At 32.2% G+C, this 25,536-nt stretch overlaps 2 protein-coding genes across 2 annotated transcripts in view; one reads left to right on the top strand and one right to left on the bottom strand.

The window, feature by feature from the left end:
- Positions 1-6,677, top strand: part of LOC119837216 — a 178,957-nt gene extending 172,280 nt beyond the window's left edge. Inside the window, exons 13-15 of the mRNA XM_038362743.1 lie at positions 524-659; positions 2,730-2,868; positions 3,076-6,677. Of these exons, the coding sequence (XP_038218671.1) occupies positions 524-659; positions 2,730-2,868; positions 3,076-3,150 (350 nt within the window). The 3' untranslated portion in view covers positions 3,151-6,677. The remainder of the gene's footprint in view (positions 1-523; positions 660-2,729; positions 2,869-3,075) is intronic.
- A 4,865-nt stretch (positions 6,678-11,542) lies between these two features.
- LOC119836992 lies at positions 11,543-25,162 on the bottom strand. Its single transcript, XM_038362471.1, has 6 exons — positions 24,939-25,162; positions 16,866-17,894; positions 16,231-16,437; positions 15,602-15,764; positions 12,197-12,349; positions 11,543-11,658 (listed from the first exon to the last, which is right to left on the bottom strand). The coding sequence occupies exons 2-6, from the start codon at positions 17,881-17,883 to the stop codon at positions 11,574-11,576; spliced, it is 1,626 nt and encodes a 541-aa protein (XP_038218399.1). The 5' UTR covers positions 17,884-17,894; positions 24,939-25,162; the 3' UTR covers positions 11,543-11,573.
- Between the last annotated feature and the right edge of the window lie 374 nt (positions 25,163-25,536).

Raw genomic sequence — 25,536 nt, 5'->3', positions numbered from 1 at the left:
CTGTTATTGGCTGAAATTTGATGAAATCATGTAAAATGTAGCATTGAATGACATAGTAGCGTAATATGGTAAATAAATGTCTGAGTAAGACTTGGTTCTGTATAGGTGACAGAGGTTGATCATAGAAAGATTTTGATCTATTGTGTTCCTGTTTCTCTTACTTTTTTAATAACTTATAAGAGATTTTATAATTGAAGATATAGAAAGGTTATAATTGACCATTAATTATTTATCATACAAATTTTTCCTTGTAATATTTATATTTGTAAATTCATAAGCCGTTGGTTTGTTTTGTCTCACTAAAAGACAAAGTAAAAATATATGTATATTGTATACGATTGTTTTTAATTAAATGAAATTATTAATAATTATTATACATTGAGTTTCTTTTTATACTTTAATATCATCATTAATTCACACATACACACACTACAAATGCACATACAATCTACACTACTTCAAAACTCAGATTTTAAGTAGTTTAATTTTATGAATATATGAATTACTTTTACTCCCATTTCAGAGGGCAAAGCTCTCGCTACCTCCTATGAATGCAAGTTCATAGAGACCTCCGTGGGTATCAACCACAACGTGGACGAGTTACTGGTGGGCCTCCTCACGCAGATACGCCTGAAGCAGCAGCACGCTGAGCGAGTCAGGTGAGTGGAATGTTCTAGAATATTTGCCTGATTTGTGGAGTCATTTCATTTATATAAATATGATCATAGCTGGGCAGATAACTAAAGTTTCAGAAAATTCGAAGTCGCTCTAAAATCAGGGATTATTCAATTTCTTTGGTATTCCACGTTTATTTTAACGTAAGATTAAAGAAAAGGTAAAAAGAAACTTTAAATAATTGTTGAACAATAGTCAAGCAATTTGCGTATTTATGCTAGGTACTTTTTAAACTGTTTCAACTTTTTCGCTTGATTTGTATAAAGATAGTTTCAAAAACGTTGCAAAATTTTCAACACCATTTAAAAAAATGTACACTTCCATAACATACAAATAATAGAGACACAATAAGAAAATTTAAAACTGCCAATTAAAATCAAAATCGTTGCAGCTCTAAACGCTTTCATCCATGAGTTGTCTCGTAAATTGAAAACACGTTCGCCATTTTGAATTCGATTCGCGCCAAAAACTAATCGAATTACAAAATAGTTTACACAGATGTCCAATTACGACGTGGCCTTTCGATCAAAAAGTTTTTTTTTCAAAATAAACTAGTTTTATATATTTGCTATCAATATGAAAGTAATTACGAATTTGATAGATTTTCGAAGAAATGTGTAGTGCTATAAAAATATTTTATGAAACGAGACGGTTCTCTTAGGTACTAAAGTAGAAAAAATGTGTATATGCTTTTTTATTTTTATTTGCTAGACATAGAATTTCTATTTAGTAAGATGTGTCTTTAACAATATTAATTTTGAGCTTTTCAGTATTAACATTGCTTGTAATATGTATAACACTGATAAATTATATAAAATTATATGCGAACTCAAAATCCTTTCAAAATCTAATCCCAACGGAGTCATATTAATAAATAAAATCTGGTTCTCGGTTTGAATTTTCGTTATTCTGAAAAATTATCACAGGCAAAATTTCGCGCCATGAAATATTAATCAACGTGTCTGTTAGGCGTTTGAACTCTGATTTCACCTCATCAGTCTACTTTTGTTTAATCCTTTCCTCGCCTCGAGCATTCAGCCGCCGCTGCTCTTTGATTCTGCTCGCTTTAACTTCAATAACAATTGCTTTTAAGTAGCGGGACCTAAAATATGAATAACACAAAGTTTACAAGGACCGAGTCTTTTGCAGATAACCAACGATATTTTCTTTTATTATAATAAAAACATTTGTATACCATATTGATAAACTAATACTGCTACCAATGTTTAATACTGATAAATTGATATATAATACCCTAGACAATCTTGGGCGCCAACTAGACCCTAGAATACCTACTGCATATATCTGATAGTGTGCGGGTCTAATTGCTTTCGAATTCGTTCGTTACAATCACCCGTTTCCTCCAAACATATTCACTCATCCATAACGTATAATATAATATCGCTCGCTTCCGCGCCTATGTATCCGCTCCCTCGTCCACGTCTGTATTTATATTATGTATTTATACTGAAAGATTACAACTCAACAGTTTGTTTTTATCTGAGAAACTATTAGACGAACTTCACAAATTATTTCGTCGTTGTATATGTACGTGACCCCTCAGTGATAAGACCTTATACCTATGTCATCATCATCATCCCATTGCCATTGCCCATTGTTCCCACTGCTGGGACACAGGCCTCCTATGAGGGTTCAGGCCATAATCCACCGGGTTGGCAGAGGACACATGTCGTCGAAGTTTTGAGTTTTGGACATGCCGGTTTCCTCACGATGTTTTCCTTCACCGTTTTAAGCAGTGGTGATGTTATCCACATGTGCAGATAAATTGAAAAATCAATTTATTTCCTGCACGCTCGTCCGATCTCGAACCCGGACTTATCGATTTTGAAGTCCGAGGTTTTCACACTGAGCCACCACTGCATACCTATGCACCACTGGCGAAGGCGGACGCCTGTTTTCTACTCTATATCACATAAAAATAGCGAAAATCAGTTCCAAAACTATATCCTACCAACATTCCGCGATAAATGAATTGCTTGAAATACAAAAGTTGTGTCATATAACGTACTTATTATTCTGTGATATAACTTCAGAAAGCGCAGTAGTTCACGCAAGAACCGCAGCCGCGCCCGCTCGCCGCTTGAAGACGCGTCCGCGTCCGCGCCCGCGCCCGCCCCCTCCTCCGCCTCTAGCACGCCAAGAAAGCGGACGCGGCTGTCTGCTAGTGTAAAGGTTAGTTCTTTTGATGCTTCTTAACAGTTATCATCATATAGAGATAGTGTGTGTGTGTGTGTGTGTGTCAGTGTGTGTGTTTCACAAGATTCAATTAGAAAAAAAGGTAGAAATAAAAAAGTGTATTTAATTTTCGATGTAGAAAAAGTCGCTATAACTAAGAAGATAACATAACTCGTAAACTACAATTGGAATATACAATTCCAGGTGCGCGGCCTCCTGGGGCGAGTGTGGGCCCGCGACTCCAAGTCAAAGTCCTGCGAAAACCTGCACGTACTCTAGCATTCCATCGCCGACTCCGTCGCGTGTTTCCCTTTCTTCGACTGCGCGATCACGTATTCGTAGGGAAACAGCCCCTGGCGTGACCCCTCCCCTGCATTTTTAGTCTATATTTGTTATCAGTGCCGTTTCCGGGATGATAACTAGAGCTTATACTTGAGAGAGGCAAACTTGTTGCCATGAGAGGAAAAAAAGGATTTCAAAAAGTTGAGATTTACTAGTTGTCATATCAGTTTGTACTATTTTAATTTACAGTAATGAAAGCGAGTTACAAATGATTATACATGTTACACAACATATACAGTACGTTATTTTGTTATTTTGAATTGTAATTTATTCTTTTTGTTAAAACTCCTAATATTATTTTTTTTTGTGTCTACTCAAGATTCCTATAGCTTCAGTTATCGCCCTGAACTTTGGTCGATATTCGTAATCTATGCTATGTGTTTATGATTTTGATCTCGCTTTAATATCATACAATAAAAAATAATATGAGCTGTCAAATGGCACATTTGCGCGGGAAGAAAAAAATATTCAAAAACTGTCTATGATCTCTTTGTTATTCGTAAGTTGTTGAAATGAGTCATCATTCATTAATGATGGAAATGTTTATATAATTTACAAGCAATAACTTTTTAACTATTTTACTACATATTGTTGTAGTGTTATGTTTTGAATAATAGATGTACAAGATTGATTGATACTAAGATTGTCTACTCCCAATCAATTCCCCGCACAGACTTGCTCATTTTTTATGATGTTTAAAAAAGATCTAAGAGTGACGTCCATATTAACTTTGTACAACGTCCAATATAATTTTTAGCTTATTCGTTTTATGTCTTTATAATTTTTGTCGATATAATTTATGACTATGAAGTAATATATTTAATATTTATATAATATGGAGGAGAGTATACACGCAGTCGTAAAAAGGGGGAAAGACGGGCCGGCGAAGAAAGTATTTCAAATCATATTGAAAAGAAATGTTTAATATATACAATGTGAGTGAAATATAATGAAAGAAAATAAGTTAACAGAAATTTTATTCAACGCCATCTGTTAACGAAAAAGCTAAACGTATACTTTTGTGTTATCTATGGTATTAAGGTGAGAAAATTAATAATCCCACATCTTCCCGCCATGGAGACTGAAAAATAATCTTATCAGTTTTGATATTTTTCTTATTTTGAGATCCTTAAATAAAGATAAAATTAAAAAAAAATGCATTTTAAACGTCTTCTTGATTTCATTATGAAATTATAAAACTAATATTCTAATATAAAGCATATTTTAAAGTCCTAACATAGATAACATGAATCTTTATACAAATTTTGGCATGTTATACAACCCGCTAAAAATATTATACAATCGATTACATATTTGCTTGTTTTGCTTAATATAAAAAGATATATTGGAAACATAACAAGGTGTAGGAAAATCGGAAGTATTAGTAGGATTAGAGACATATTGTATACTATCAAATGTCAGTATGGTTATAGAAATATATATTTTATTTAAAGAATCACTTGAAAAAGTAATATTATTCCTTATCGTAACTATAATTTTATAATAATATATATTGAAAACAAAGTAACATTTTGGGTTAGTTTATGACTTGAAATAAAAATAAAAAAAACAAAATTTTATACTCTATGGTCATACTGCTTTTGACATATCAACTATGTATAGTATTAGATATGGACTTATATGTGATCCCTGTGACTCCTAAAGTAATGTTCGTTCACACCAATTAGGATTAGGTATTATATTTAAATTTAATTAGATATATATTACTTTCATTTCTCCTTTTAGACTATCGTATATTCAGAACTTTTTGTTGAAAATTATATATATAGATACCCTTATAAGGTGTTTATACAAATTATCGTTATTAATACAAAAAGTGTATTTGTGTATGAAACATCCTCTTATTTAACCTTTTTGACGTCTTCAAATATAAACTTCCCTGTACTTCTATAATCTATGGTCTCTTGCTTCTACGCTTTACGTTGAAACAATAACACCAATTGGGTCCATACTAAATGCTAAACGAATTAGAAATAGGCAATTAGAGAGATAGCTAGATATCTGGCCAATAAAGCAGAGCCATGAATAAAGTCGGGTTTTCATATGAATAACATGGTGGTTTAAAAAGCGAATATTCAACATTGTCACAATGATTTGACAAAACAGGAGCTTAAATGTTTATGAAAATACCATGTAGCTTAATAAAATGTGTAACACGAGATAACAAACGCAAATGAAATGTCATGTATTATGTAATAAAAGAAAACATAAATAAAGGAAAAGAAATAATATAAGCAAAATGTTCCTGGATCATTGATTTGTATTTGAAGTTTTTAGCCCATCATAAGAATTCGCGAAAACTCTACCACCGCGGTTTGTTATAATATAAAATACAATTCGTTACCTTTTTCATTAAGATAACCTGTTTTTTTTCTGTCTTCCATACCTATTTTTAAAATGTGCACAATCATTATTATAGCTTATGTTCTGAATTTCCCGCCAAATCATTGGTGAGATTAAAAAATAAGCTTATATCAACTGTCATTTTTGACATGTATCATATTAATTAAAGGCGGTGGTGGGTTATCAAATTACATATTATAGATCTTAGTCCTAAAATTGGTTAGACATCTTCAGTGCCTGGTATAGTGAAGTTTTTTAATCCCTCCGTAAAACCCGTTTGCCTTATATTATTAGAATTTCTTTATTGCGTACGTAATAGACGCTAGATTGGTTTATATTGAATATCTAATTAATGTGTGTGTAGATATAAGAAAATGTGTTTTATCTGTATCGATGTTGAATTTTTGTATTTTACTATTTTAGAGCAGTTTCATGTTAGTGATATAAATTTGAATATCGATGACTCTTTATTCTAATACAAAATAGCATACTTTGAAAAGCTTTTTAATTATATATTGAGGTTATAATGCTTCATATTCAGAATACAGGTCACGCACATTCTAACTAATACGCAAATCTACAATGTTGAATGACATATGCAAATATTAGCAGAATGTTTTCACGCATGTGAGTGACCCTAGTAAGGTTAGTTCACAATTGAACGACGAACGCCGCGAAACGCGCGTGTCGTGATGTGATGTCGCTAAAGTGATATAATGTACACCGATATAAAACATTAATCTATGGAACTGCTCTAAAATAAAATCGATTTATCTAAATGTCTGTGGAAATACGATTCCTAGTGTTAAGTGTCAGATAAAGCTTAAACCCAGGGTCCAAATGCAACACCAATTCCACTTCGCCCTTGGACAATCCTGGCCCATTCTAGTCTTAGTTATCACCAGCAGTAGTTTTTAGACGGCGTGATCATGTTGATTGACAAATTTGTGTGACACACTTTGTGAAAATGATAAGATCGTGTGGAAGAAACACCATGCTTTTGTTTTTCACAGAAATTCAATGAATACAAAAACAATACTTTGAAAAAACTGTTTTTGATGTTTTCATTATATAATTAATGAAAGCTTGCCTTTAGAAATTAAAAACTTTTTAACGGATATTAAACGCGATTTATTCATTATATTATTAACCCCCGTCTCCCCGTGACCACGCTCGCTGTAAAGTGTTCGAAACGTCGAGTTAATAATATAATGAATAAATCGCGTTTAGAATCCGTTAAAAAGTTTTTAATTTCTAAATGTATAATACTCGCGTAAAAACAAACACAAGAAAATACTAAAACTTACCTTGTGCTGTAAAAACAAACAGTTGATGCGCCTGTGTTAAATTCATATAAATTTGTCAATAAACGTGATTGTGTATACAAATAAAACTAATTCTTGAAATGAAATAACTCATAGAGTTGACACGATCGAGGAGGAAACGAATTGGTCCGTATACAATGCTGTTATACAATATAGAAAATAAAGACAGTCGGTTCTTTTTCGTTATATTTCTTATTTTACATTATTTGTAACAAGTTTAGTTTGTGTAACTCAATGACACTATTTTACAAAACGTGTTTCGTATTCGTCTTAAATAACATTAATTTAATAGGTTATTATGATAACAGCATTGTAACGGATACATTGACTCAGGGATATGACAATAAAGTTAAAACGAGTTAGAAATGCATCGATCATATTCATCAATCGTAAAGAGAAGCTTCGTTGGCTTTCATTATATTTTCCTTTTCTCAGCAAACCATACATCATATTATATTATACACAATACAAATGTGCTTCATTATGTAAATAATAGTTATTTCATAAAACAATCAACACCAACACTAATCATTAAACACATTGAAAATATATGAAATGGAAACAAGAAAATCATTTTATACAAAATCACAACAAAATAGACTAAACAGTGAGATATTATAACACTCAATGAAATTCATAAATATGTCATATCTGGCAACACAGACTTTAAATGTCATCTATAAAATGCATGAAGGAGTTTTCACCAGAGTAAAAAAAAATTAAAAAATAAACAGAATATTCTGAAATACAAATCAAAATAAATTATGTTCTTCTCTGGTGTAAGCATTGTGAAATAACAAATAACATATTGGCTGCAACGCCCTTCCTTGTAACTTCTAACTACTGCTGCTTCATAGACCTGTTAAATAAAATTTGAGGTCCTCAAGTCTGATCCTAAAATAATTCAAGCCTAATATAACCCCATTGGACCATTTTAAGCAATACCTTATATAGAGCGATAGAGTTTTTCATAGAATGTAGGCGTAGCTTACCTTAGAGTTTTATAACATTTTGTAGAGCTGTTCGTATTTGTATATTATATAACTGTAGTTGTTGGACGAATATTTAGTTAATAGTATATAAACAAAGTTCATAAACAAAGTTCATGAGAAAGTGAAACGGTTACTCTGCATCGTGACATCTTGTAAAATCGGCTTTCCATCCCCCAATGTGAGATATGTAATTAGAAAATGAAGTGCAGTAGCATTGGGAAATCTCTATGCGCTAGGACTAGCAAGCTTTGACCTTGTGCTAGAGCCCCAAAATGAACTGCAGAGAATCAATAAAAACAAAATGGAGAGCATCAATAAAAACATATGCCATTAAGAATTATTATGACAGCATCAGATTAACATACTAGGGGCGTGAAATAATAAAAAATATATTGGGTTTCTATTATCAATTGTTATGTTTGTCATAAGAATGACTACAAAATAAGCAGGCTAGAGATGCATTTCCAGAGCACTTACCAACTGTTATGCTCTAGTTAGAGTCATTTCACATGTGATAGAGTTTTCGCATTTACATAGAAGCAACACCAAAACAAATATAACTCGCAATATTACTATTACAGTGAAGAATACGTTTTCTATGTCACTGATTTTAGCGTCAATACAATTTTATATGTATACAAATACGATCTGTGCAAACATAAAATTATTTGTACTGTGACTTCCCAATACGTGTGACATTTAAATTTTAGCAACGTTCACCATTGAGTAATGTATACATACAGTTTATCAGTCATTCCGTAATTTTACAGAGGTTTACTGTGCGGTAGATATTTCGCTTATCATATTCGTAACAGCGTTTCGGGTTGCTGTTTAGGAGACACTGATGTGCTGTTTTTTTTCCTTTCTAGACTAGATATTAATATTGGTGATGATTAGTTATAAAACCTTTTTTCGTCATCATTGAATAGAATAAAAAAGTAACACAATGTCTTCATTTATGTTGTGACTATCATACGCACTCGGGTCTTCCTTATAATAAATAACTCCAAATTCAACCTAGAATTCGTTTTTAACTCATGCTATCTTCGGTATAACATATTCTATTGAAAACTACTTTATTCTTCAATTTCTTTGAAATTAACTTATAATTACACAATTTTTGAATTCATTTATCTATTTTTTTATATAAAATTATCGCAAACAAATCAACAGCACTCAGTGACTCGCACACAACCGCCCGAGTTTTTTACAATTCCATTAATAAATATCAAATGATAATCATCGGAATATCATTTTGAATCTGATATATGACATATCTTATACACAATTTTCTGATATATATTAATCGATGCACAAATTTACGTCACTAGAAAACGGCTCGCGAGGGCAATTTCGTTTTTGTAATAGATTTTCTTTGAATAGTGTAACGCCACAGTTATGTTAAATGTGACATTTCGAAATATATTCTGATGTTTTTGTAATAAAATTATTCATTGTTGTTTTATTTTATCCTTATTGTCCCACTACTACAAACGAATATACACAGTTTTGCTACGACTAGCGTCCCATAAGGGGAAATAATTCAACACCCTAGACGAGTGTGTGGTAAACGAGACATATTACCAAGAAAGGGAATTATGTGAAGATAGAATAAATCGTTTAATATAGAAACGACATCGAATACTTTTTTTTTTCAAAAGGCGATAAGGAGCATTTTAAATAGACTTAAGCGTAATAGACCAGGGCCGAAGCCTTTAAAAATGGTAAAAAATGAAAAAAAATTACAGTAGGATGAAACCCATTAGAAAAGGTGGGAAATATGATCAAAATGAAAGAAAAAATAAATTACAGACGATCCGAGTTCGGGAAATGGGTGGGGGGGGGTTTTAAGGGAAAGAAATGTTTTATCTTGATTTCCGGCAAAACTACAAGTCCTATGGAAAAAAGTTAAATGGCAAAGTTGTAGGTAATAAAATGATCTACAACTTTTGTATTTGCCATTTTTTCACATAACCTCAAAATTTAGGTGAAAAATTCAAAAAACCAAGTGTTTGGTTTTTTATTTATATATTTTTCAAAAAAATTTTTTTTTGTACCAAATTTGGTGAAAACTTACCTTATTATGTCCCCAAATACACTGTAATTTATTTGATTAAAAATATTTATTTTTTCGCCTTATTTTAACTTTATATCAAAAATGCACCCTAATTTTCAATCGAAAATTCTGACGTCAAAATATCAGCTTTTTTCAAAAACTTTAGCGGCTTTTTGTTCGTTGAAATATCTACTTTCTGATGGTGTAAAAAAAAAATAAACATTACCATAGGAAATGTTCTCAGAAAATGCAAAGTTCTCAGAAAGGTTTGTCGAATCTAACGATGAAGAAATGCCTTCAAAGAGACAAAAACTAATGAATAACTGATTAAAATTTCAGATAAGGTATTTATAAACAACAACATTAACGTTTTTGAAAAATTTGTTATATATAATCACCAATTTTCATGGTTTTTTTTAAATAGATTGAGTAATTCAAGAGGAAGATTTATTTGTATAATATTAATTAAACCATTCCGAGGACTAACTGGTCCCCGCGGTTTCATTCACGACGTATCTGATTTTATACAGCCCATAGCTTCCTTCATAAATAGACTATCAAACACTAAAAGAACTTTTCAAATCGGTCCAGTAGTTCCTAAGATTAGTGTTAGCTCAAAAAACCTCTTCAGCTTTATATTAAGAGTAAATAATACATATGCAAAACATGTTTTTAAGATGTAGACTAAAGGTTATGGTCTAAATATAAGCATTATGCAGGTTTAGCTAAGTTAATAGCGTTAGGCGTTGAAATTTAAATGAAAGACATTCAATAACATTAAAATAATTTTAATTACGTTTAAAACATTTGTACAATAACTTATAACTATTATTAAATTATTATAAAAATAATTCTGTATACACAATCGTTTGAGATAATTACGACCCAGGGGAAAATATGCTTTTCAATTATTATTAAATTAATATTGACTTTATCTGAATATAAGATTATTAGTATTTTCTTGTGTTTGATTTCACGCGAGTATTATACATTTAGAAATTGAAAACTTTTTAACGGATTTTAAACGCGTTTTATTCGTTATATTACGTGACAACGCTCGCTATAAAGTGTTCGAAACGTCGGGTTAATAATTAATATAATGAATAAATCGCGTTTAAAATCCGTTAAAAAGTTTTTAATTTCTAAATATAAGATTATTGTTTAAAAAAAATACATTGAAATCCAAAGTATCTATTTGATTAAAGAGAAATTTCTTTATTTTAAACTAATTTTTCTTCTTTTCATTTGTCTTTAATTCCGTTTAACACGAGTCCATTTAAATTTAAAATGTTTTAATTTGATTCAAATCGCGATTTATTCTCGATATATTTTTATTGAACGGAAAAAAGAATTAAAAATCACGTTTAAATTCGTTTAAACATAATTTTCGTTTTTTGGTCACACACGAATTACTCAATTCTTCACGGTTTTTATTAGTCGAAGTTAATATCGTTATATGTATACCTGCAATTGTCTAATGACATATTTTTAAAACTAAACCTGGGGAGGTTAGGGACAAGTGGTCTAGTGAAATAGATTTTTACACAATACAAACCACTTTTAACGAGTGTTCACGTCACTTTGTGTTTTTAATGGTACATCACTTTATTCTTCACTTGGAGGTTAGAAAGTGTCATTGTCGAACCACTGCCACATTTTCGGCTTGGTGTAGTCCAATTCGTACTCCTCGCACTTCTGACCTGTTATCCTGAACATAAGAGAAATAGAACATTATATGAATTGTCGAGAAATGCGTACGAACCATCAAGTATTCTTGTAATGAAGTACCCTGAGTATTGGTACATTGAAACATTTTTTTATCGCTGCATTTGTTTGTTTGTAATATAACATATAAAATAATATTATAAATAAATATAAATGTGAAAGTTTGTTTGTTTGCATGCTTGTCGATCAATCACGCAGAAACTAAAGAACGTATTTTGATGAAATTTTGTATAGGATACTTTATATCCTGATTAAATGCACCCTTGGGATAAAACAGGAATATTGCTATCCGAGCTGAGCCGGGAATAGCGTCTAGTTATTTATAATTATAATATTACGTTATCTTCTATACATAATTCGTAATAAAACTGTATAATTCATAAGTCCGTTGTATATTAGCTGAAAAATAATCATGACTTAGGAAACAAGTCAATTGAGAGCCTATTTCACAGAATTTTAGAAACAGAATGGGAGCTTTCCAGTTACAAATGAATGTACAAACGATAACAGTGCCAACCAACCTCGTCCGCCTCACGCACTTGACGATGGGGTGCGCTCTGCGGAAGCACTGCGGCCCGAGCACGTTGAAGTAGGTGAGCCCGATCTGCGCGGACACCAGCGAGTTCGTCTGCTTCAGGCACAGCCGGAACTTGGCGTCGCAGCTGCAGTGCGACCTACATCATACATCTACAATGTACACTATTCTACATAATAGTTGAAAGAGGAAACTTTTATATATATTTAATTTTGTATTTTCGCATTTTTGTATTTTTGTATCTTTGTAGTTTTGTTTATTTGTAACGTTTTCACGTTAAAACAACTGGACCGATTTCAAAAATTCTTTCACCATTAGAGAGCTGCAACTTCACTGAGTGACAGAGGCCCGCGAAGCGAACAGCTAGTGTAGTATAAAAAAACTAAATAGCACGCTTTAATGATGAAATCAACTGTATTGTCCCATTTCTTCTTAAACAGAGTATAGTAGAAAATTATATAATCCTGGTCATCCTAATCAGCATAGTAGCACAGATAACAAAATACTATTAATAGAAGTAATAAGCTCATAAAATTATTTTATTTTCACCGATACTTGAAGAGTTTGAATTAAATCTACCCATTTAAAGTAAGTCAAAATGTCGAATGAACATAGAGGTGAAGCTAAAAAACCTTTTTAATAAAAATCTTTGCAACAAGCGTAAGTCGTGGTATATTGTGACAGTGTTTGTACTGAGAATATTGTTATTTGAGGGCTGTTTTTTTTTTCAATATTAGTGGAATATGGCAAGAATCGACCATTTAAATAATGGTAATTAAAATTACCCGACTTAACCTTAGCAGATGACATGTTTATGTAAATGTATAATGTTGTTATAGTGCTTTATGGGACAGATAAAAATCAACTTTTGATGAATAATTGAAAAATTGTCCTTATTATAATAAATGCTATATTTCTGTGTATTTGGCTATATATACTTAGAAGACAAGAAATACTGTCCCTTTTATGATCCTTGATCCATTCTTATAGCTATAAATGCAATATTATCTTTTATTTTATATATAACATACAGAACTTATCATTAGTGCTTATTTGTTTAATTATTATCTATATATATAAAAGTGGTGTTAGTTACACTATTTATAACTGAAGAACGCATTAACCAATTTGGCTGAAAATTTGTGCAGAGGTAGCTTGGACCCAGGAGACGGACAGAGGGTAGTTTTTATCCCGGAAATCCCACGGGAACGGGAACATAGCCGACAACGACTACGCGGGCATAGCCGCGGGCGGATAGCTAGTTAGTTTATAGATGAAAGCCGCGTTTTGAGGCCATTAATTATTTAAATGAGAAATCGTCTGAAACAAATTTCGTAATTATAATTTTACGATTTTTTAGACTTGAACCGTATCATGAATCATCCATTTAAGTTTGTTCATGGACTTATTTCGTTTATTATGAACCTAAGCGGAACGGATTTAAATAAATTACATGGTTGTATATAATTTAGTAATGTCTTATTTCAATTGAATTAAATTTAAAATTATATGTGATTTACAACTATCGTCATCATTGTCTTCTGGCATTTTAGAAAGAAATAAAAAATTTCTAGATTTTAGATAATGAGCTAGTACAAACTAGCTCATTATAAGCTAAGTGTTGACGGAAATAATAATCGTATCATCGGATCAAAGATATTTCGGAAACTGCGCGAGCGCGGGCCGCGGCTCGTTAGATAACAGTTGCGCAAGCGCAGGTGAAAGTGTGTCGAGATTTTATCAGTACCAGCGACTTTGGCGCCTTTGTGAATTGTATTTTAATAATGATTGTAATTATTTTCTAATTGTGGTCGCAACTTGACGCTTGCTTTTTGTGTATTTAATTGATAATAGGTTGCTCGCAGCTTTGCTATTCGCGGTTTTATATATCACTAGCTGTTCGTCCCGGCTTCACTCGTGATATATATATAGCCTTCATCACTCAGTGAAGCTGCAGGTAATGGTGAATTAATGTTTGAAATCGGTTCGGTAGTTTTCGCGTTAAAACGTCACAACATACAAAAATAAAAATACAATACTTTCTCCCTCATTATGTTTTTGTAACTTATGACGTTAGCAGCCCTCAAGAAATTCTTGCAACTTTTTTTTGGGTAAACTGTCATTATTTATTATATCCTACTAATATTATAAATGCGAAAGTTTGTAAGGATGTGTGTGTGTTTGTTGATCTTTCACGCAAAAACTAATGAACCGATTGCAATGAAATTTGGTACGTAGTCAGCTGGGCAACTGGAATAACCTAATATAGGCAACATTTGACGATATTCCCACGGGATACGGACTTAAGCGGGCGAAACCGCGGGGCGCAGCTAAATATAAATTGTATCTAGTTTTTTATAGTCTGTTGTGTTTTTAGCAACAGAAGTTACAAACAATCCCACGTCGGCATTTATAGCATCATTTATTCATTTAAAACGATGTCGTTTTATGAAACATCCAGGATAATTTGTCATCGCGAAGGTATCTTAATCTTTGATCTTTTACGGCATAACAGACAAACAGCCATTTATTTTGCAACTTTATAGTTGTAATTTAGTATTAAACGGCAATAACACCGCCTCAGATCATAGATACGAGTTATAGAGCTGTTTTCTCACACAATGATAAAATCTGACAGTTGCGAAAATAGCCCGCAAATGTAGGTTATTATACTTTACATGAATAACTTTTATAGCAGATTGCGATCGAGATGCTGTAGTAGTGGTCGCGTGACTGTATATGGTAATGTCACAGCTGATTGTTATATAATAGTTTGACCTTTGAAGAAATGAGGATAGATTTAGTGGCTTCGTCGCGAATATGATAACATATACCTGTGAAGATATACTTAAGTTGTAACAAGTTGGTTGAACGATAGACACATAGCTTTAGTTTTTATTTTAATAATGTATTCTTTCTGTAGCAGAGTTAAAACAAACAAACGACATTTTTATGATATTATACATATAAATAAATAAATACATTTTTATTATGAGAATAGAAAAAGAATATTATGAGGCGGGATTCGGACGTGCGTCTGTCACCATGCCGCCGCGTCGCAAATAGTTGGCCGAGTTGTAAGTATGGGCTCATAATTATTATTCTATGTTATGGCGAAAGACAGGTTTGAATCCCGCATCACGATGTTTTTTATCTATTCATAATATTTTAAGAACATTAAAAAATTGCATTTATGCTTAAAAAAAGAAGAAAACAATCTAAAAATCGCAAGTAGATAGATTTACCACTAAACATCTCATCACTAAAACTATTATTCCATCACCCATCACTAATGTTTTTGCTTAAAATAATTTTGAGACTAATCAGTAATCATACACGTGTATTTTTCCGTTTTGGTGACATTAAAAATACACATAATTTTTTCACAAACCTGGTAAACAATCCAGTGTTGGTGAGGCCGAACCTGGTCTCGCCAGCCCCAATGTACAGCTTGCAGGCGTCGTGCTGCCTGCAGCAGGTATCCGTGAAGAAGAACAGCCCCAGGTCGCCGGAGCGCGCCTGCGCCGAGCGCCCGTCCCCGCACCACACGGTACCTGACACACACCACACCTTCCACTATGTACTCTACTCTACTCCTTAAATGATTAAGGGGTAGAGTGGAGTGCAAATAGTGTAGTTATGAAAATAAACCTTAATACCCTGAAAGAAAGAAGTAAGAAGGTACTCGTAAGAAGAACCTTTTGTGTCATAAGCAGAAGGTGGGTTCTTGTAAAAAGAACTCTTTATACCCTGAGCAGAAGGTGGGTACTTGTTAAAAGAACCTTCTGTACCCCGAGTCATTTCAATGGGAAGGTTAAGAATACTAAAGGCAACAGTAAAACGTTGAGCAATTAATAGTAAAACCGAATGGGTAATACTATGTTATAAGATGATGATGTACCCTCAAACATTATTTATTTAACACAAACTCCTAGAATTAAATCGTATCGTTATCGACTGCAAGAATCACAATAACTGAAAATAAAAACGTTTCCAACCCGTTACCAAACCACCGATTACCTGGATATATCGCCTGTACGCGATCCTTAAACATATCCACCATAGAATTAGCAACATTGGCAACACTTGTCACTCCCGACGCTAAACTGCTGACGAAGCCTCTGTCACTGTCAAGGGATCCGATGTCGCGAGCTCCGGCCATTAGCTGGCTAAAGGGCTTACTGAGACCAGTTGATATTGATTTGATGACACCTCTCGTGAAATGACCTGAAACAATCAGTTTATATCAGATCATATAATGTATAAGTGTTGGTACAAAGCTTATACATACTTACAATTCAATTAAACAAAGAAATTAAATTTAATAACCAAATAAGGAGCAACATTACAAGCTTTAATAGTCACGGCTACTCGAAACGGCGAAATAACATAAACCTAGCTATAAACCTTTTCATTACTTAACACAGAAATAATTTTTATCTTTCAAATTAATGTGACCAAATATTCATGACATAGTTACGATAATTATATCAACCTTACTAGATTAATTGCCGGTCACGATTGGCGACAAAGAGCCAATGACCGAACTCAGTGGCGTGCTATGAGAGAGGCCTATGTCCAAGAGTGGACATCAAAAGTCTGATAATTATGATGATGATGAACTAGATTATAAAAAACACAAAAAGTTGGCATACCTATTCCACCATTCTCCTCTCTACTCCTCAACTTCTCCGCTTCTAACGCTTCGTTTTGTTTCTGCATCCGCTTAAATAAATCATAAATTGTTTTAGGAAACAGTCGTTCAGCTACACTCTCGACCACACCTTCCACGACGCTTCCAGCAAAACCAAAGATCACCGACAAAGCATCTGTCTTCGGTGCTGGTGTTGGCACAATATCTTTTGAATCATAATAATCTTCTGGAACGTCTTGCTCTTCTGTGTCTAATTCTGTAAATACGGGCACATCTTCGAATAACTCTCCACTTTCTATATCTCTATCAACAATTTCTGTAGTGGTACTAGCAGTTTTATTTGAATCAGTTTCATTTTGTGATATAATTGTACTTGATTCTGAAGTAAATGAAACTGTCGTATTATCCAGTTTAGATTCTGTTATTATTGGAGTAGATGAATTACTAACACTAGTTGTTGTAGGTTCGCTGTTAATTGATTTTGTTGTAAGTTCAAAAAATTCAGTTGTATTGTTATAATCTTCTGATTTCTCAGTAGACATTGGGAAAATTAATGTATCATTTAGGACTAGAGGTGTAGCTTTATCAGTAGAAGATAAAGGAATTACAGTTAAATCATATTGTGTCGTTGTTTCAACGTAGCTTTCATTTTCTGTGGTTGTTATTAATTCTATTGGAATAACACTTAAGTCTTCCGATTCTGTTGTAACAGAAACGCTGTCTGTGTCATTGTTTTTATTGTTTAGTTTCTTTTTATCTTGGTCATCTTTGGAATATTTATCAATGGTATATCTGTATGAATCTTTGTTATAATCATTTGTATTCCATGATGCACTATCGTATTTTTTATTGTATTTCAATGAGTACTCATCGTCGAAGTCGATGATATCATTATCAATATCGTTATTAGAATTGATATTTTCTGGGAAATCCAACGCTTTGGGTAGAGCGTTCGACAGACTTATAAATAAAAGGAGTGTGAAGGAGAAGCACATCTTCCGTCTCACCTTGCGGAACATCTTGGAGCCATCTGAAAGAATTAATAAATGTTGTAAATACAGTGTCAATGAACTAGAAAACAACTGGACTAAATGATTTCGTCAGATTTCATCAATGCTCTGGAAAAAATTCGAACACGTTCTGAATCTTTGTTGAATGAGATACAAGTACTTGCAGTGTAATTAAATGTATAATTATGAATTATGAAATAACAATGTATCAAATTTGGTAAGGTTAAACCAGTGAATTGAATTGCAGGGGTATTAAAATACATCTTTAAGGTCGCTATAATATATAAGTTTTCATTGTGCGTCCATATAATTACAGCGAATCTGATGCTAATTATCGTATTTAAAATACGATTCGATCTTTACATAACATTTCATTAAAATGATGTTTTTGATTCAATTGTATGGTAATTGAATTTACTGTAGAATACAAAATGTTATTGTTATATTTTACGAAGTTTTATTCTTACATTGAATTTAATTTAACGAACAGAGATTTTGCGAAACTTTCGAATTTGATTGCGATATACAGCTCTCAATTCCTTTTAGCGTCTTAGCAGTCTGTATCCACATCAAAACGACTTGTCAATTGTCACAATAGAAATTGATATCGATATTGGTTATTGGTACTATATTACGGAAAAGAAAGGTGTAATTAATATACTATATATCTTAGTAGTACCAAGTTACTAATTACGAAATATTGAAATTATTTCCTATATTACAGTTGCTTTTCTTAAGATCAACCAAACATTGTGCTTACTTAATGTTAAAAGTAGCATTTTTTGATATCATCTTAATCAGCCCATATATTAATTATAGTAGCAACCAGCCCCGGCTTCGGATGGGTACAATTATGCGTAAGTACTTAGTATAAAACTAAGTCTGTGTCATTAAATTCACAACATTTGATAGGGTTTTTTTTAATAGATAGTATGATTTATGAGGAAGGTATGTATAAGGTATGTAATGTATAATAACTGATTTTAAAACGTAAAAACTTCTTTGAATTTAACGGTCAATCAAACAAACACACACCCTCCTTAGCTATATTATATTAAATATAGATATAGAAAAAGATATCTAGTGATGTAGGTAGTAAGTCATGTCCCCTACAAACACGTGATATCTGTTAGGAAAGAGAGAAATCCCGTGTTTCAAAGAAATCAATAAGTGCGTGTTTGCGTGCATTTTTAAATGAATACAACAATAGTATCTAAATCAGGGTCAGTGATCTAAAAACGTAGAATATTATAATATTCTTGAACAAAGGTGTTACGTCAGATAAACTGTAAGAACCACCACGCAACACACACACACCAACCAACACACACACACACTGTTATTTGGTAATATAAAGTCTCAATTAATAAATTTGTCATATGGGTCTTTTTGACCTACAAAAAAATCTATATTTGGTTTTACTGACAAAAATCAAAATAACTACGTTTACCTACATAATACAGTTATTAAAACAACAATAATGAATGTGTTAATAACATTATAAAAAATAAATGAAAACAAAATTTATGTTCATAAAATGTTATGCTGTAATTTCCTATCATTAAAGGTACAGTAGACCATAATTAACTAATGCTAAACAAAATATTGTCTCAATTCTTTGTTGGAAATTTCTAAATAAACAAATAAGATTTTTTTGTATAAAACAAACCGGGCGGAGCCGGAAAACCGCCTAATCTTTACCAATATTATAAAGCTGAAGAGTTTGTTTGTTTATTTGAACGCGCTAATCTCAGGAACTACTGGTCCGTTTTAAAAATTCTTTCAGTTTTAGATAGCCCATGTATTGAGGTAGGCTTTAGGCTAAATGTGTACCACGTGCAAAACCGGGGCGGACCGGTAGTTTGTTATATTTTAGCTGAGTATCCCAAGATGGACCAATATTAACATGATTTTCTATCTTATAACTAAAACTAAACTAAATAAAATTGACAAAGTTAGTGAAGAAACCAATATGGCATGCCAAGATTCAAGATAAGTTACGTAAATAACTCGACTGATTGGCTAACTGCAATGTTACTAAACAGCATGTTTTCATACGCTTTTGCTAAGTTGGTTAAGTATACAGTTGCACTAAATGGTCAATAAACGATATGCAGGTTAAGCAACCTAGAGCGCGGTCGGTCCTTTGATGGGCGTAGATCGTCATATATTCCAAACTACTTTACACGTCTTTTATATAATTTGTTAATATTTATATAGTTAATATTCTTAATTAATAAATACTCAAATGGAATATAGACGTTTTAGTGAAAACCAAACATTTGAATATACTAAGTGGCTAAACCAAACATTACCACACTTCGCAAAGGTCGGTTTATGTGAGATTTGTCAATAAATGATATACCTTCGACATTGAACAAAATTTTGGGATGTCATTGCATTTCACAACTATTTGTTAATATGCTCATTATATCGATGACAAAAGATTTTTTGTGATTGAATAAAACAAGTTATATAATTTAATTTAAACTTATATAAATTTTGTGAATACAATATAGTATTGTGTTATCTGTGGTGAACACCCAATTCTCTTGTTTCCGTGATAAACATAAAATTGTCTTACATTTAAAACACATAATTGAATTCAATGAAATTTAGTATAAAACAGTTATAGACCCAGTATCAAATATCCTTTCTTACAAAAATCAGTCCCTCCAAGAAATCCCTTGAGGGGTGGACTTAAGAATAAAAAATAAGGGAAAGTTCAGTTTTATCCATAATTTAAACCCCGGGAGCTACCATATTCGTTTTAGTATCATGATCAAATGGCAAGGAAGCCTTCCTAACTAATTGAAGATACAGCCAGAATATCAGTAGACTCAGGAACGACAACTGGTTACGTCCTCTATGAAGGCAACTTTTGATATAATGGGACATTCAAACAGGACAAAATCAACCGCATGCAAAATAATAAAGTACGCTATCGTATGCTCTTATAACTCATAATATAACTTGCCCTAGTCCGGTTCTTACAAAACTTAGTTAGGCAACGGAACCTTGACATTTGGTTAAGATCAGCACAAATGGGCGCTGGAATAGGGTCACAGCAATTTGAGGCGGGGCAGCGTATGGTGGAATGCAGTTAAGCTGCGCCCACAAGGGGGTAATGCAACACGATTGTTATGGTACGACCACACGGGGCTAACTAAATCGTTAATTGGAGGGAGCACTCAATCTGTGCTTTGTATAATGAGATTTTTGTCAACTCACATAGAAAAAATACACGATCTTGAAAGAAGTATGAACGTCATCTACTTGGCATAATTTTACTAAAAAAAAATAGAAGTAGACAAACAAACACATTAGCTTAGAGTCATTATATACTTAGACTTTATATAAAGGCTAGTATTTTGAACTTTATATCGATTCAATCGATCAATTACCAACCCAGCAACGACCTTCAAACTTTTACCACTCCACAATAGATAATAACTGGTTGCGGAATGAAGCATTGGCCAATTTATAAATAAGACACTATTTATTATATGCCTTTATTGTGATCAATCTTAAATTACATGAAACTTCTGATTGTTCTCTTAACATAGCTAAATTACTTGTAGCGAATAAATGGCGTTTCTTTAAGCCCTTAAATACAGTAGTGATGGAATTCTAGGCATTTTAAAATAAGCATAAGTATCTCTAAACTCTTATAGGAGTAACCCCTCATAGGAGGCCTGTGTCCCAGCAGTGGGAACATATATGGGCTAATGATGATGACCATGATAAGTATATCTTGCTCTTTTATTGATCACTTATAGTACTTAGTTCAGTTTAAGAAATTTCAAACATATAGGACGTGGTAGAGTCCCGTAATAATAAAATTTTCAAGAGTTGGTGTTTCCATGACAAAACGATTTTAATTCCTTCGTTGGAAAAATTGCATAATATAACCTTAACATAGTCAAAAAATGTGTCTAAATTAAAGATATACAAAAAAATCAAAACAACAACAAAACAAAATTACAATGATTTCTGACAATCAGTACCTGTTTTTCTGTATGTATTGCTTGAACTTGAAAATGGAGCGTAAGTTATTTCTATCACTTGAGCGGTTAAGTAAATGTTTGATGATATCTGTTGAAATCTCAAGGCTGGACAATACAAGTTCTAACGAAAATTGATTTTAATATTGAGATAACATTAAGATCAAATATAACACTTTATGAAAATATACTCAGGTATTAGGCAACTCCTATTTTTTTACATAATAGTTATAAATATTTACAGTATTTTGTTCAAAATTATCTTATTGTGAAATGCAGTAAGCGCTAAATGACGTCATTTATACGACAAAATACATATTTTTATGTACTAGTTTATATTTTAAAAAGGAGCTGTAAAAAATTAATCGTTATTATGGTAGAATAATGATTAATTTTTTATGGTAGAATAATGATTAAAAAAAATCTATGGTCAAAGATTAAAAAAAATTGTTGTCTCTTTCATATTCTTATAAAAACGAAATCACATCCATTGTGATTATAGAAAGATCAATCTTATGTAGGTTCATTATTTACATAATAATTCCATAAAAGGTTTATTTGAAAATGTGTAAAATGTTCCAGGTTGCCTGGCAGAGATTGCTGTCTAGCAATAAGGCCGCCTTTTGTACAAAATATCATTGTGCCATTTTGTATAAACTTTTCTTTCTGTTTAGTACAATAAAGTATAATAAATAAATAAATAAATAAAATAAATGGAAATAAAGGAAATTAGTTGTATAGTCATATTTCTAAAAACCAAACAAAAAATCACTCGGAATTTAAGTACTACAATAACCGTCATATTGAAACCCAATATGACAATAAAATGTAAAAATATAAAAACAACGTCAAAAAATAACACAGATAAAGTACTCATAACCTGAAATTACATAAAAAAAACAACACAAGTTTTAAAAGTTGTTTATTTTTATAATTACGTAAATCCCGGTCAATCACCTTGTGCATTCAGAATAAATGACGCTACGATTATTTACATAATGTGATAGGCTTAATGAAAAGCGCTAAGAATGTGACCTCGGCTTGTTTGAAAGGCATATAGATCCACTTCAAGGAAATAAAAGATCCTTGAAGCATACACACATTGTTTCGCAAAAAAACAGTCATATTTTTATTATGAATATATTATAAAGTGCGTAATAGCAAATGTTTTATAACTAAATATTTAATAAGAACAACAAATTAGCGAAAATTTTGAATGATCGTTTCTGAGCATTTAGCGAAAAGCTAAGCTCTTAGAAGCAAATATTCTTGTAAGAATTAATGTATAAGGGGCGCCCATAACTTACGTGAGTTTTTTTTATTTTTCTGTTCCCAAACTACAAGTCCGATTTAGAAATTTCTTTCACCAAAAGAGAGCTACGTAATTCCCGAGTGCTATAGGATACTTTTTACCCCATGAAATGTACCACGGTTGAAGCCGGGGCAAACAGCTAATATATGATAAAGCATTATTTGTTCATTCGTTGATAGAAACACAAATCGCGAAATATTGCTTATAAATTGACATTAATACTTTTTGTTCAATTACATAGTCAGTCGAGTATATATAATCGTATCAAATTGTATGAGTGCTATTCAATTATATGTTATTTTGACGAAACAAACGACTTATTTATTTATTCATGTTTTATTCCTCGACAATTCCAAACTAACACATTATAAGCAAATGGCACTCAGATGGCCAAATAAATAAGATAAGAAGTAATAAATGCCGTTAATAAGTAACACTACTGATTTTTGGTTTGCAAAATTTGTCTCTGCCTGGATAATACCAACTTGTTATTATCACATACACTAGTCACATATCACATAAACATATGTTAAATATCACATACACTAGTTTTCCGCTATGCTCGCTTTGATAGAGTAAAGAATTGTCTCGGAGTTATACTCGCATAGTTCCCATTCCCGGAGAAAAACTATGCTATGTTCTTCCAGATCTCTAACCATCGCTGAATCAATTTTAATCAAAATCGGTGCTTAGGCGTGAAGAAGACACAGACAGACGGACAGATAGAGTTACGTTAGCAATCTTTATAACAGTAGAGATGACCCTCGAAGCTCGATTGCTAAAAAGTATAAAACTTCTTTAGAAAAATATTTTTATAAACGTATCTAACAATTAAATATACTAACTTTAATAGTTAGCAATGCTTGATAAGTGTATAAAGTTTGAGTTAAATCTGTCCGATTAAAGTGGGTCAAAATCTAATAAATCTAAGGGTGTCGTCTTCACGTATGTCCGAATGCTGATATTATGGTTTTATAAATCGATTTTCCTAGCAAGAGCGAGTAAAAAAAACCCTTTAAAAAGTGTATATATATCTGTTGTCTCTAGCGGAATCGTTTCTAGAACATTTAGGTAACATTATACTGGAGACTGTATCTGGTTTATCTAGAATTGCGAATTATATAGTTACTTAAATAAAATTCATATGTAATTAGCATTATTACGCATATGCTTATAAAAATGCTGTAATAAAAAGTTACTTTAGCAAAATTACGACATAAGATTATTCATCACATGCAATTTAAATGGAATCACTCATGAATTTCACTTTATTCAGTTGATTCAAATTGCAGTAATTTTATTTCATACGACTAAAAGCAACTTCTTTACTTAACTTCTTTTTTTTCAGCTAAAAAGGCCATCCATATAATTTGTATATTTTTTGTTTAACTTATCTTAAAAACGTTTTGTTTGAAAAAAGTACCCAAAAATCAATACAAAGTCTCACTTAACCCGGACAATTATTGCGTGTATTTACTATACTGGCAATTGTAAAAAAATGCCCTTTCTTATATAGGATAGGGAAGCGCTTGACTACCATCTCGCCTGCTGGTAAGCGTAGATGTAGTCTAAGATGGAGCGCGCTTCCCTAGGAGGTACCTGTTCCCTCTACTTTTGAAGATCCCCAGATTATATCCGTCAGGGAACACAGACTCAGGAAGCATGTTCCGTTCCCTTGCGGTTCGAATAAAAGTAAGTACATAAAATAACTATAACAGTAAATATAAACTCATAAAAAGATTGCGTACCTGATTAATAACTTGCTGATAAATAATATTGCTTGTAGTCACAGTAAAGCACTTTAACGTAATTTCACACTTCAAATGCACATAGAATTATTTAATATATTTACATTTTCACTATAATTCAAATTATAAGTTTGACGTCGCGTAATCGATTTCAAAACAACAATAATAATCTGTGGCGAGCGTCGTTCGCGCCAAAACGCGGTGAAATGTCAAAATGAGCGGCATTGCACAGAAAACGGTCTATGGCGGGGAGCAGCAGGGATGCGAATTTACGAAAGATAATAATTTACTTTTTTATGTATCTTTTTTTGTTTATTGTTTAATTTTAGAATTTTGGAAAAATTTATTTGCTAGTCCAATGCTATTATTTTTTATTAGGCGTGCACTAAACTATAGCTATATGATATTGGAAATGCCTCGCCAGTACATAATATGTAATTTGTCGAACATTACTATATTTGTTAATTAGTCACTATGTTTATGAATGCATATAGCAGAAAAAAACATATAGTTCCAATGATATCTTATTTATAGCGACCGCTGTTCACGTTTTATTTAATCTATGACAAAAATGCATCTTTCCTTTTTAATTTGTCAC

Source organism: Zerene cesonia, chromosome 26, assembly GCF_012273895.1.
Source record: "Zerene cesonia ecotype Mississippi chromosome 26, Zerene_cesonia_1.1, whole genome shotgun sequence".
Classification (NCBI taxonomy): Eukaryota; Metazoa; Arthropoda; class Insecta; order Lepidoptera; family Pieridae; genus Zerene; species Zerene cesonia.
The sequence above is the reverse complement of the archived record's forward strand: the minus strand, read 5'-3'. Positions and strand labels throughout refer to the sequence as shown.

Excerpts from the sequence above, each read along its gene's own strand:
- LOC119836992 (XM_038362471.1), bottom strand. The coding sequence starts at position 17,883 with ATGTTCCGCAAGGTGAGACGGAAGATGTGCTTCTCCTTCACACTCCTT. Across the intron at positions 16,438-16,865 it reads AGAGGAGAATGGTGGAATAG|GTCATTTCACGAGAGGTGTC; the intron begins GTATGCCAACTT and ends TGATTGTTTCAG. Across the intron at positions 12,350-15,601 it reads AACACTGGATTGTTTACCAG|GTCGCACTGCAGCTGCGACG; the intron begins GTTTGTGAAAAA and ends TGTATGATGTAG.